This window comes from Antechinus flavipes, chromosome 2, assembly GCF_016432865.1.
Source record: "Antechinus flavipes isolate AdamAnt ecotype Samford, QLD, Australia chromosome 2, AdamAnt_v2, whole genome shotgun sequence".
Lineage (NCBI taxonomy): Eukaryota > Metazoa > Chordata > Mammalia > Dasyuromorphia > Dasyuridae > Antechinus > Antechinus flavipes.
The window spans coordinates 656,758,738-656,772,154 of NC_067399.1; the positions used below are offsets into that span (position 1 = coordinate 656,758,738).

At 41.0% G+C, this 13,417-nt stretch overlaps 1 protein-coding gene across 1 annotated transcript; it reads left to right on the top strand.

Moving 5' to 3' along the window:
- The first annotated feature begins 4,022 nt into the window (after positions 1-4,022).
- Positions 4,023-4,478, top strand: ATOH7 (atonal bHLH transcription factor 7). Its single transcript, XM_051974014.1, has one exon. The coding sequence runs from the start codon at positions 4,023-4,025 to the stop codon at positions 4,476-4,478; it is 456 nt and encodes a 151-aa protein (XP_051829974.1).
- The last annotated feature ends 8,939 nt before the right edge of the window (positions 4,479-13,417 follow it).

Below are 13,417 nucleotides of genomic sequence, written 5' to 3' on the forward strand. Positions count from 1 at the left end.
AGATCAGACACTTACTAGCTGTAGACCCTGGGTGAATCACTTAACTCTATTTGCCTTAGTTTCCTCACCTGTAAAATAAGTTGAAGAAGGAAATGGCAAGTCAGTCCAGAATCTTTGCAAAACAAAAACAAAAACAAAATAAAACAACCAACAACAACAACAACAAAACTCCCCCAAACCAAATGGAATCATGAAGAATTTGACATGACTAGAACAACACCTTCTAGTCCCTTCATTTTATAGACACTGGAATTTTGGGATGTTGTATGTCTTGTAGGTCAGAATCAGGGGGAGGATTAGAACCTGGGCCCTTTCATTCTATGTCCAGTGTGGATCACAAACAACACAGCTCCCTCCATCTTGTGTTCAGCATTAGTTCACAATTAAAGGACCTCTTTGTTATACTCCCCATCCCAGTGATCCCTCCAAAAGAACATCCTGATCGATGTTAAGGGGACTTCAAATGTTCCCTGATATCATCAGAGAGCTCCTGCAACATCCCTTCCCAAACTCCTCTTGTCTTTTTCCTCCTTTTTGGTTTGACAATATAAGGTCCCATAAACTCACTTTGGGGAGTTTCTTTCTGTGTGGATGGGGCTCTGGTGCTGGAGAACTCAATAAAACCCAAGAGAAGCTGATCCTCTGAGATCTTGTTCTTCCTTCATTGCCCACACCAGCGATCAGACCAGAAACCCCGATCTCAGCTGGAAGCCCTGACTCTTGGACTGACTGCCGCTCCAGCTTGTGCTATGACTTTTGAGCATTATGAATCCTGTTACCTGCAGCTGATCAAATGTCTTCGAGACTATCCCTCCCTATAGGCCCCGTGCTATCTCTGCCACAAAATGTGGGAGTTCAGTTGGGATCCCCTGTAAGGCTCCTCCCAGCACTAATACACCTCATCTAAGCCCAGATGGGTCAAACTCACAAGTTTGCTAGTGCAATCTGGACCACATAGAAATGTCTTTGGGAAATGTTTAATTGAATAAATGCAAATATACTACAACCCAGAGATGGTAAAGCATCTCTAGGCTTTACCAGAGTGCCCAGGCTGTTTGTGTGTGACACTAAAAATGTCAGGAACCTTGATGTACAGTCATGTTCAGAATTATGCTTTTCTTTGTGTGTATCCCAAGCAAACAACCTTCTAAACAATCTTCTAATACAATGGGAGATATTCCTAAGAAAGACATCTGATGACCTGGATGTGAAGGGGATGGATGCTTTAGACAAAAAATTCAGAACAAGGTAGTGTGGTACTAAGTGATACTCTCAGGGCATCCCAGAATGAGAAGGAAGAAAGAGAGAGAGAGACACAGAGAGCGAGAGCCAGAGCCAGAGCGAGAGAGAGAGAGAGAAAGAGAGAGAGAGAGAGAGAGAGAGAGAAAGAGAGAGAGAGAGAGACAGACAGACAGACAGACACAGAGAGAGGCAGGGACAGAGACAGGGACAAAGAGAGAGAGACAGAGACAGAGAAAGACACAGAAAGACAGAAAGAAACAGAGACTGAGAGAGACACAGAAAGACAGAAAGAGAAAGAGACAGAAACAAAAAGACACACACACACAGAAAGAGATAGCGACACACACACACAGAGACAAAAAGAAAGCCAGAGTCAGAGAGACAGAGACAGAGAAACAGAGAGAGATAGACATAGAAGAAAGAGATACATAGAGACAAAGAGATACAGAGAAGAAAGAGACAAAGATAGGACAAAGTTCCTATGAGAAAGGGAGAAAATGAAGGAATATGAGGAACAATAAGAATGTCTGTCCAGAGTTCCACAAAAAATCTGAACTGTACAGAGCATAATTTGGTAACAAAGTACTAGCATGCTTCCATTATAGCAGGACCACCGTGCTCCCATCATAGTGGCCAGGGCAATGGGAGGAGGGGCCAGCCTTCATTTAACATCTGTTAGACCAGAGTCCATTAATGTCCAATTGCATCCTCTTGTCTTCCTATTATTCAACTCCACTTCATTGTCAGGGCCTCAACCAGGGATTAATCAACTGTCCCTGGGGAGGCAAGGACTCCAAAGTCACAGGGAAAACAATGGAGGGGGGAAGGGTCCAAGTCCTCAGGAAAAGGCTCACAATTTATGAGTGCTCATCGATAATTTAATTTAATGGCAAATCTGAAGTCCACGCTGACATCACCTATATTTCAAAAGGAAGAAAAAAGAAGAATTCAATTTTTCTCCCCAAAGAATCCAGGAATCCCGTGGAGATGAGTGTTCTGGCCAGTTTCTTCTCTTTTCACAGTTTCTTCACTCATTTTTTCCCAATTGTATATAGAACAATTTTTAACATTTGACTTTTAAAATGTTGAGTCCCAAATTCTCTCCCTCACTCTCTTCTCACCCCCTTATTGAAAAGTGCCTATTTTTTTTTAGATCCTTCCACCATATCAGGAATCAGAAACAAGCTGTGGGGAGGTGAAATATGAAATTTAATTGTTTCCCCTTTATCAATCTCATGCTTTTATTCTTTAACTAGCAAATTAAATATTGACCGTTTAAGGAGTATGATCAAAACATATGAAGCATCCAGGTAGTTTTGACATGTCTCTCTTCCAGATGGATTGCTAATTATTAGTCTCCTAAGGGGAAAAGGAATTTTTCTTGTAGCTCTAAAGAACTCATTTTAAACTTCTTAGAATAAAAACTACTTATAAATTGGGATGATACACATTTGGGCAATACATTATGATCAGTTTACATAGATTTCAAAATCCCACATATAAATGTGCTCTACATACCCAAAGTTCACCTATGTATAACACATATTATTCTTGAATCTGCATAATAAGAAATGGAGGACAAATGTTGAATTCATTTGCCTGGGATTCAATGCAATCTATTAAGGATTAAATGAAATGTATCCTATGTATGCTTTATATTTTGGAACGTTCTCCATATTCTGACAACAGAAACGCTGGAATTGTATTTGTTTGTTCCCATTTGCTCATAAACTCAATCAAAGGATTCAATATAGCATCATTTAGATCAAGTTCTTATCTTCTTAAAGCCAAATTTTCATGCTTTTAAAATGCTACCTAAACACATCACCTCCAAATCACCATCCAAACAGATGATTTTTAAATAACGAGAAAATAATAATTTTGTTTGCTTCTGGCTACCAATGTCGATGACTGATATAGAAAATGATTATCCAAGGGGAAAGGTCGTTTTTGTTCTCCCCCCGACTGTTGTGATTCTTTTGGGGACAGCGAGGCTGCTCCAGATGGTGTGTTGTTAGGGCTGGACAGACATGGCTTTGGAGAGACTTCACCAGATGAAAGCAGTAATGTCAGGATTTTACCCGGATTTTCCCCCTCTCTCCCTGCAGTTCCCAGGGTAGGAAGGTGCTGAGATAGAGGCAGGGGGACGCCAGCCCACCTGCTACCACCTGTTCAGCCCTCTAACCCTCGGCTATAAATTCTCCTCCTCCTCTCTCAAAGATACTGGTGTTTGCTACTAAGGAAGAAGTGCTCTCTCTCTCTCTCTCTCTCTCTCTCTCTCTCTCTCTCTCTCTCTCTCTCTCTCTCTCTTTCTGTTTTCTCTGACTCTTTCTCCATGAAAGAATACATTTTCCTGAAAAGTACCGCTCTCCTTGAGGACCCCAAAGGACCTCTAATCACCCAAACTACATTTATTTCATGCCCGAAAGTACTGCGGGAGGAGAACAAGCCTTTGCTGTTCGAACTTGACTTTGGGAAGAAGGAACTCCACTCGGCATGTCCATTGCCCTTCAGTTTAGGCAAATGAAGGAGCATCAAGCTAGGGATCCAGTTGATCAGAGCTTTGGATCTCTGCCTTAAGACAGCAGATTTCTCCCCCGCCAATGAACTGCCTTTCTCCTAAGTTCCCTTCTTCATTGCTCAAGTGGGGCCACCTTAAGGACAGGTAAAAAACCCGAACCAGTTTCATCCTGAGAGAGAGCTCCCTTCCCTCTTCTCTCTGGTTTGCCGGCCAAAACGTTGGGGGCGGGTGGGGGTGCCCTGACTCTACTTCCTAAAGCATGAAATCCTGCAAATCCCATTCCCTGGACCCTGGGCTGGAAGCCGAGCCCCCGTGCAAAGGTGGCATGGAGTGCGTGGGCAAGTGCGGCTCCGAGAGGATGGAGAACGCCGCCCGCAGGCGGCTGGCGGCCAACGCCAGGGAAAGGCGCCGGATGCAAGGGCTCAACACGGCTTTCGATCGCCTGAGAAAAGTGGTCCCCCAGTGGGGCCAGGATAAAAAGCTGTCCAAGTATGAGACGCTGCAGATGGCCCTGAGCTACATCATGGCCCTGACCCGGATCCTGGCCGAAGCGGAGAGGTACAGCACCGAGAGGGACTGGCTCAATCTGCACTGCGAGCACTTCAGCCCGGACAGCTACCCCGCGCTGGTCGGGCCCAAGCTGCCGGGGGACGCCGAGCACTACGCCCAAAGACTTTTCGCCTACCAGCCTGAACACTTCCAGATGGCCACTTAGGGCCCCTCAGCAGCCGCCCATTGCTGCAGGTTAGCGGATCAGGCGAGGAGGCTGCGGGCTCCGGGGCTTTGCAGCTTCAGCCCTTCGAGTGGACTCCTAGAAATAGGTTTTTTTCCTTCCTTTGGGAAATGTTGCATCTCTAGAATGTTAGCCAATTTATAACTTAAACCCCCCCCCCAAGATTTCATAATCTTATTTTTCATCCCCTCACTGACATTTCTGTAGAAGCGATAGAACATAGAATCCATCTTTGGAGTCATTTCATTGCTTGCTGTGAAAATTTGAAATGAACTGGCCATGAAAATTATTTCCAGGACCTTTTCTCCCTATCCCCGTCATTTTTCCTGACTGCTTTGAGGAAAAAAGATTCAATGTTCAAGAAATAATAAGATGAGACTGTCCTGCAGCTTTAGTCCTCAGAGAATGAACTTGCGTAAACTTTGTAAGTTTGACACGTTTCCAATCAATCTATGGACACCCTTTGCTTTCCATATGTAGATATTTCTTGTTTGTGCTCCAAATGGAGCCATTCCCACCTTGTGTAAATAATGTTAACCTTTACACTCACTTGTCAAAATAAACCCCTTTATGCTGTAGTGTGATATCTCTGTGTGTGCATGAGGAAAACTCTTAGATTTTTTTTTTTCATGGAGTGTTAGGGGCATAAATTGTCTGTATTTTTTAAACCAGCTTCTATATAATAGGATTTAAGATATAGATTTTTTTTACTGAATTTTTTAAAATAATTATTACTTTTTATTGACAGAACATATGCCTGGGTAATTTTTTACAGCATTATCCCTTGCACTCACTTCGGTTTCGACTTTTTCCCTCCTTCCCTCCACCCCCTCCCCCAGATGGCAGGTAGTCTTATACATGTTAAATATGTCACAGTATTTCCTAGATACAATATATGTGTGCAGAACCGAACAGTTCTAAGATATAGATTTTTGTAAATGATGAATAAAATATTGGTTTTCCTTCGTTTCTTTTTTTTTTTTATATTAGTACTCCACCGGTAATAATAGCTGCTAGTGCTGCCCACAACACTGACTTGGGTGGGATTTCCACAGGATCTGGGAGCAGAAGGGGATTTCAGAAACCATCTAGTCCAGTCTGTCTCTGACCAAGAATTGCCCCATGGCATTGCTGACAAATGATAACTTTGCCTTCACCTGAAACTTGCAATGATGGAGAACTGATGACTTTAGGAGGCAGCTAATTCCACTTTGGGTACGCTGTAATCATCAGAGGGATATTTGAGAATGATTCTTCAGACAGCATTGAAATCCACATGTACTTGATGTGGTTTTGTGGTTGTCCTTTAAATATTTACTGTTTAAATAGCATTTATCTTTCAAACAGCTAGACTTAAAGCCTCTTGACTTGGTTTTCCTGTTTTGTTTCTTATATAACAATTGTGTAACTTAATTTCTACAAATACTCAGAGAAAGGCTTTGAATAGCAAATGGAGAGGAGAAAAAGAGAGAAACAGAGACAGGGAGAGAAGATGGAACAGAAGAGAAGAGGAAAGGGAAGGAGACAAGAGGAAGAGACTTCTCTCTGGCAGACTTCTCTTTGCAGAGATGGGGGAAGGCTCTCTTCAAAACTGAGAGGAAGAGTTGGTGGGCTAAATGTGGAGACGGGTCTACTGAATTCCCTTTATCAATCATCTGCATATCTGCTAGCTCTATAATAAATGAGCCCAATTCTTTATTGTAAAGAAAAAATGTAGTGATAGATGGCACTGTTTATATTTATGGAGAACTTATTATACTTAGCAAGAATCCAGAGCCTCATTTCTCTGTACATTTGGGATTTGTTAAAAACCAATCAAATAAATGAATTAGATTCTGAATTGAAAAGCATGAACTCTGCTTACGATTAATTTCTCTCCAGTTTACAATTTGACCACAGAGTATGGCACATCCACAGCTCTGCTTCAGCTGTCCTTAGAAAATAAGAATCCCCTAAGCTCACAAACAGAAATAAAGCCTTCTTTAATCTATAGGCTCAAACTGGAAAAAAAATCACAAAGCTGAATTTTTATGAAATCATAAAATAACTGCTAATATCTCCTATGAATACTCTGGGTTCTGAATTTCCATTTTTAAAATTATAAAGCAAAATGCCTAACCTTTTGGTGACAATTGTCTGGTATAGGTGTGAGGTGTGCGTGCACGACAATCAATAAAATATAGAGATTCTGAGATTGTTTTCTTTCCCATCACTAACCACCAAATTGAGTTTTGGCTAATTATTCAAGATCTCTCTGCTTTTCTAATCCACCACTCCCCCCTCTCCCTATTAGGACATTTCTTTTTTTTTTCTTAAGAATTATAAAGAATAGTGCTAAATATATCACAAGTTATGAGGATGAATGAGAACAAGTCTAAAAAAGTCCCCCAGTAGGACTTTTTTACACTACACTGAGTTTACTATTTACACATTCTTAATTATTTGGAATTTGCCTTTGATGGTTTTTATTTGGCCATCTTCATCTTTATAGGCTTTGAGATCCCTTCTAACTTTGGATCTATGAGCTTGTGGCTTTTTCATCGAGATGTATAAATCCCATTACCAGATCTGCCCCAGGGTGATGGATTTTTCAGCCATTACGACTCTTCAGAAATATTCGTTAACAGAGGGGAAGGGATCTGTGTTAACAAGGACATATCTATCAAGACAAAATTTTAGCTACATTAAATATAAAAATGTTTATAACTGGTGATGGACTATATGCCTGTTGCCTCTGGATCAGACTAACTAAGTGCAGAGAGCCTCACTCCCAGGCTGTCTTTGGACTCTCTTTTGCCCATGGCAGTTCTTGAAGACCACCAAGGTCAAGAAGGATTTGCCTTCTACATCAGCAGAAGGAGAAATCGAAGATCTTTGAAGCACTGTGAAGGCGTTAGCATTGGTTTGCCATCTAGATGATGACTTCCATGTGTCACCCTTTCTTTGTATATGACAGAGCTGGAAATAATGTGATGAGCAGACAGAGCTTTGGCCATGTGGGCAGGAAAGAGCCACATTCAAATTCTGGTCTGATGTGAGCTGGGTGATCTTGGGCAAATCACTTCCCATCTGAGGCTCACTTTGTTCATCTGTAGAAGAGTAGGCAAAGATTCCTATAATAACTACTTCCTATCATTGTTGTGAAGAAAATGCTTTATGAACCTTAAGCCTTTACATAAAAAATGCATCATTAGCCTCAGACTTCTTATCTAAGAGACACTTCATAAATATTTCTTAAATGTTCTGTTATTGATAATTGATAAAGTCGTAGAATTTTAGGCTAGATCAGGCTTCTTTCATCTTGGAGATGAAGAACCCTGACTTCTCTTGGGAAACTGGAGAGTGAACAAAGATGGTGCAGAGGGGAAAAATAAAAAGGACCAAAGGACACTTGCAAATAAGCAATAAGTGGCCGCTAGGTGGCGCAGTGGACAGATGACCAAATCTGGAGTCGGGAAGACCTGAGTTCAAATGTGCCCTCAGACATTTACTAGCTGTCACTCTGGGCAAATCCCTTCCCCTTCTTTGCCTTAGTTTCCTCATCTGGAAAATGAGCCGAGAAGGTAATAGCAAACTAGTCTAGAATCTCTGCCAAGAAAACCCCAAATGGGGTCATTAAGAGTAGGACGCAACTGAAAAACAATTGACAACAGCAAATAAATGCCAGGCTCCTCCCTCTGAGGACCGGGTGGCTGCCTGCTTTCTAAGCAATAGCCTTCTGGTGAGAGATTATCCCAGTAAGGCTCGGAAGGCAAAGGGGCAAATAGTGAAAGTTGGGGATTTCCTGCAAAGATGTCTGCGTGTTTGTCAGCTCTATGACCTGTCAAAACAGAAAGGTGGGGGGATTTTGTCCACTTGAAGTCTAGGGAACCTTATCCTAACTTCTGCTTGAACTGATGAAACCCTTATGCCAAGGTCTGCCACATTTTCCCCTCAAGGTTCAAAGGGCATCCCCGAGGGGTTATGAGATTCTTCTCTAATGCTCTTGGTTTGAGACTCCATTCCAGGGTATTCTCTTCAAGGTTAGGCAACAGTGATTAGAACAGCAATATCATTTAACCAATTAATGCCCATTAGATTTTACCAAGGGATATTTACAGAGAAGATTTAATAAGAAATACAAACCATTCCTGCAAATACTAGGGATCCAGTCTCCTTATACCACCTCAGACAGTTGCTAAAAGGCAGTTGCCAAATTCACTTCCAAATATAGCATAGCCAATGGACAGAATCATCTCTCTTGCTGGTAGGAACTGATATTCTAGTTTCTGGGTAAATCCACCACCCAACCCAATAGGGGTCCCATTTGCCCCCTAGGGCTATGCTGGCCATCTATGCAAACTACCATGGACTCCAGTTCCCAGACCTCTAGTGGTTGATTCTCTTTCCCGTCTGAAACTCATAAAATCAGAGCTTAGTCTTTTACTAAGACCCAGGAAAAAGAAAGAGGAGCTATGTTCCTGGCCCCGAGTGGGGAGATTAAGTGCCAAAGCCTCTCTCCCCACCCAGAAGCTTAAAATATGCTGCTAGGGCAGAGAAAGAGAGATAGGCTCACTTAAAATGACTGATTGTTTCTGTAACTTGTTTCATTCACATCCAAGTCTTCATGACCCTATTTGAGGTTTTCTTGGCAGAAATACTAGAGTGGTTTTCCATTTTCTTCTCCAGTTTATTTTTACAGATGAAGAAACTGAGGCAAAGAGTTAAGTGACTTGTCCAGGATCACATAGCTAATGTGTATGACAGCACAGTTCATAAGGGTATGAGGTCAGATTTAATTCAGAAAGATGAGTATTCCTAAGTCCAAGACTGGTGCTTTATCCACTGTTTCACCTTGCTGCCCCACCAATTGATGAGAGCTTTTTGAATGCTAACCTAGTTTCAAGTATCAAAAGACTATTCCTTCAGCATATAGTTAGCTGAATAAAGACTACTAATAAAGATGATTTCGGAATAACCATATTGCTCTGAAGACCATGTCAGGATGGCATCAGCCAGACACTCTATATGTGTTTATAGGGGCTGTATTTATCCAAACCCTATTTGGTCTCAGAAGATATGTTAATGTGGAGAAATTCAGAAACAGAAGAGAAAAGCATGGTGAAGATCATTTGGGACTGAAGGACGAAGGGACAGAAGTGACATTGTCATCTGAGGCCATGTATAGGCCACCTGAGCAGAAGCGTGAGAACATTGTGTTCAATTAGCCAGACCTGCTGGCAGCCATCTCTGCCAAAACCAGGAGCAGGTAACAATTTCTTGACTAGCCTTAATTGTAATTTCAACTTTCAAAAAATGGAAGAAACAAATGACAACTGGAATTTTATAGCCGATTACCCCTATAAACCCAAAATGAACCAGAAAGTAGAACAGAAATGATGTAGGGGATCGTCCACCTTAGAATTAGTGATAGAGAAGAATGAAGCTGGATCTGTCCACCCTACATTCCAGATTTTACAAGAGTAGATTTCCAAAGGGAAAGGACAGGTGGGATGTTGTGGGCAGTCAGCCTCCATAGAAATGGGCAACTCTCAAGAAGGACATTTTGAAGATGTAAAGGAAACCCATTCTGATAAGGAGGAGAAAGGGGGAGCTGTTGGGGCAGCAAGGTGGTCTAGTGCATTCAGCACCAGGTCAGGAGGCCTGAATTCAAATTTGATCTTAGACACTTACTATCTGTGTGAGTCTGGCTAAGTAACAACTCCATTTGCCTCCAAAAAAAAAGTGTTGTTTGGGGTAAGTTATCTAAAAAGACTTGGTATAGACAGGGAATTCATCTATTCCACTTCTACCTGCTGGGGTGCTGGTAGAACACATCTATTTTTTCTTCCACATGACAGCTTTTCAAATGTTTGAAAATAGATTTCATGTCCCTTCCTCTCTTTTCTGGGCTAAAAACCCAATTCTCTCAAAGAGTTCCTATAGGAAATGTTATTTTAAAAAAAAATTACAGCTTTTTATTTTCAAAATATATACATGGATGATTTTTGTCACTCACCCTTACAAAACCCTGTGTTCTAATTTTCCCCTTCTCTCCTCTCCCCTCCTCCAGTTGGCAAGTGATCCAATATATGTTAAACATGTGCAATTCCTCTATACATAATAAAATGTTCTCGAGGTCATTCTTTTCAAGGAACTTTTCTGGACATGGCCCATCTAATGAATGTCCTTTATGTGATGAGATGTCTAGAAATGAAAACAATACTTTGGATGTGATCACAGGAAAGCAGAAAAAAGCAGGCCCATCCCCACGCTAGAATAGACTACAGGCTCTCCTAACACTGTTTTAGATGTAGCAGCTTTCTTGCTCTCGTGTCATTCTGTTGACTCAAATTGAGAAGTTGGTCCATCAAAATCCCATTTAAGGTAAACCTGCATCTATCCATGTCGTGCTCATTTTTGTGCTTATGAAGATGATTGTTTGGTTCCAATTATAAGATTTCACAGGACTTTTTTTTTTTTTTTTTTTGCTGAGGCAATTAGGGTTAAGTGACTTACCCAGGATCACACAACTAGGAAGTGTTAAGTGTCTGAGGCTAGATTTGAACTCAGATCCTCCTGACTTTAGGGCTGGTGTTCTATCGACTGCACCACCTAACTGACCCCCACAGGACCTCTTTTTAATCTCCTCTTATGGATTCAGGGCCGTGATATAGTCTGGCAAGGTTTTTCAGAGTCTGACTCCAACATCTATTGTGGAAGTGATCCTTTTAAACTTTGTAACATCTGTAATATTTGTAACATCTGTAAAGATTACAAACATCTTTGTAACAATTTAATCAATGTGCCATCTATGATTATATCCAGATCAAGTAAAAATGTCATAGAATATAAGTGTGAATATGATTTTGATACCCTTACTCAAGTTTAATCAATATTTATTCCATTCATTGTGATTGTGTTTAGTGAATTAAGCAGAATAGGATTGTTTGAATTAATTATGTCAGTTAATGATGTCAGGATAAGAGTTATAATAGATTAATCTGCCATGTGCTGATGATTATATTAATTGTATTTGATTTATCAGCTAGGTTCATACTGTTAGGTCTCCTATAGGAGTTATAAGTGCTATACTAGCCCTCACTTCCAGTGTAGTACTTGAAATAAAGCCCATTTGCTTCTCCATCCCTGCAAATCCCTGCTGCCTACTCCCAAGTGATCTTTGCTTTAAAACCACAACTCCCTTAGACCTTAGAATGCTACTGATCTTGTGAAAGTCTTGAGATGCTGTTGACAGGGTTGTATGATCTTTGGAAAATCCCTGATGGGATGAACTGTGGAAGGCTCAAGAACTTGCTGATTGAGTCTCATGAATTGTAGGAGGTCTCCTGACCTTTAGAAAGCTTGATTTGGTGATGGATGGATATTTCTCTTAGCCAACCATAAGATTTCCCCACTTCTGGAATTAACCAATCATGAAATTATTCTATTTTTGCAATCCTTCAGTAGCTACAAAAGCATTTTTCCTCAAGCAGAGGGGATCTTGATCAAGAGGAAGATCTTGGACCCAATTAATTAGGGACTACCTTAGTGCTCCTCAATAAATTGATTGATCATGTTTAGAGCGCTGTCTCAGTGGCTCTTGGAACAGACTGGAATTGTGTGGACCACAATAGGAGCAAAGACAGTTCCACTGTCTTTAGTTATTCCACTATATTCTATAACGGATTCCTCTTTGGGTCTGGTCATTCAATTAATTTTGAATTGATTTAACTAGTATTATATAGTCCCCATATTTTCATTGTGCTTTTGCACAATAATCAGATGAGAGACTGTCAAAATACTTCATTGAAATTTGGGTACACACTGTTTCTACAATTCTCTCTCCTCCATTCTAAGCATCCTGTCAAAGGCTGAGCTAAGTTTCAAAGGCCATGTTGTTATTAACGCCATGCTTGCTCTTGGTGGCCACTGTTTCCTTTCTAGATGTTTGCTAACTGTCCATTTGTTAATACAGGTTAGAATTTCCCCAAGAATTGAAGTCAAGCTCATCCGCCTATAATTTGCAGTATCTTTTCTTCCTTTGCCGATTGAGACATTTGCTCCATCTCCACTCGTGAGACTTCTCTTTCCTACTCTATGATCTTTCAGAGACAGCTGACTGCCTCAGCAAGCCTACCTATCAGTTCTTTCATAACCTTGGGACGCCGTTCATCCTGGTGACAACTGGGTGATCTCTTCTGTGTCTTCCTACATAGCTTGATTTCAAATCCAATTAGTTATTTTTGTTCTGTCTGTCCAAGCTCAAAGATCATTCTTTTTAACAAAGACAATTAGCAAAATTTAAAAATTGAATAAAACCTTATCATTCTTATATACTGTGCAAGCAGTGGTCCTGACTCCTTTTTGATCCTCCTCTTTCTTGCAATCTGCTAGCTCTATCCTCAATATTTCTAAGGGTCAAGTCAATTTTGAATCAAGAAGAGCTTGCTCTATTGATAACAGAAAGCTTTCTCCTTAACCCAGTCAGCTTCTTGAAGCCCAGCCAAATATGGGGAAGCTGAGTTCCTCAGTCCCCTACCTAGTTAGAAGGTAATTGGATATCAGCTGGTGGCTGGATCTAGTTGAGCCAGCAACCTTCTAAGAGTCTTCTCTTCTTTCTCTACTTTCTTCCTCATCAACTTTATCCATTTCTATGGTTTCAATCACATTTCCACACAAATGAATTCCAAATCTATATTTCTAGCCCCAAGTTCCAGTCTATCGCCAACTTCCAGCTCGATACTTCTGCCTGTGTGCTCAGCTGTCACTTCACATTGAACTTCTCCAAAGTTGGCTTTATATTTCTAAACTTGCCCCTTCTTCTCTCTTTCCTATTTCTGTTGACATTCCCGATATCTTCCCATTATTTCTTTCCTTGCTACTTCTACTCCCCAGGCTTTTTTATTTCTTACTTGGACTATTAGAATGGCCTCTGATTG

What these genes read in the sequence shown, in the direction of transcription:
- ATOH7 (XM_051974014.1), top strand. Translation starts at nt 4,023, where the DNA reads ATGAAATCCTGCAAATCCCATTCCCTGGACCCTGGGCTGGAAGCCGAG.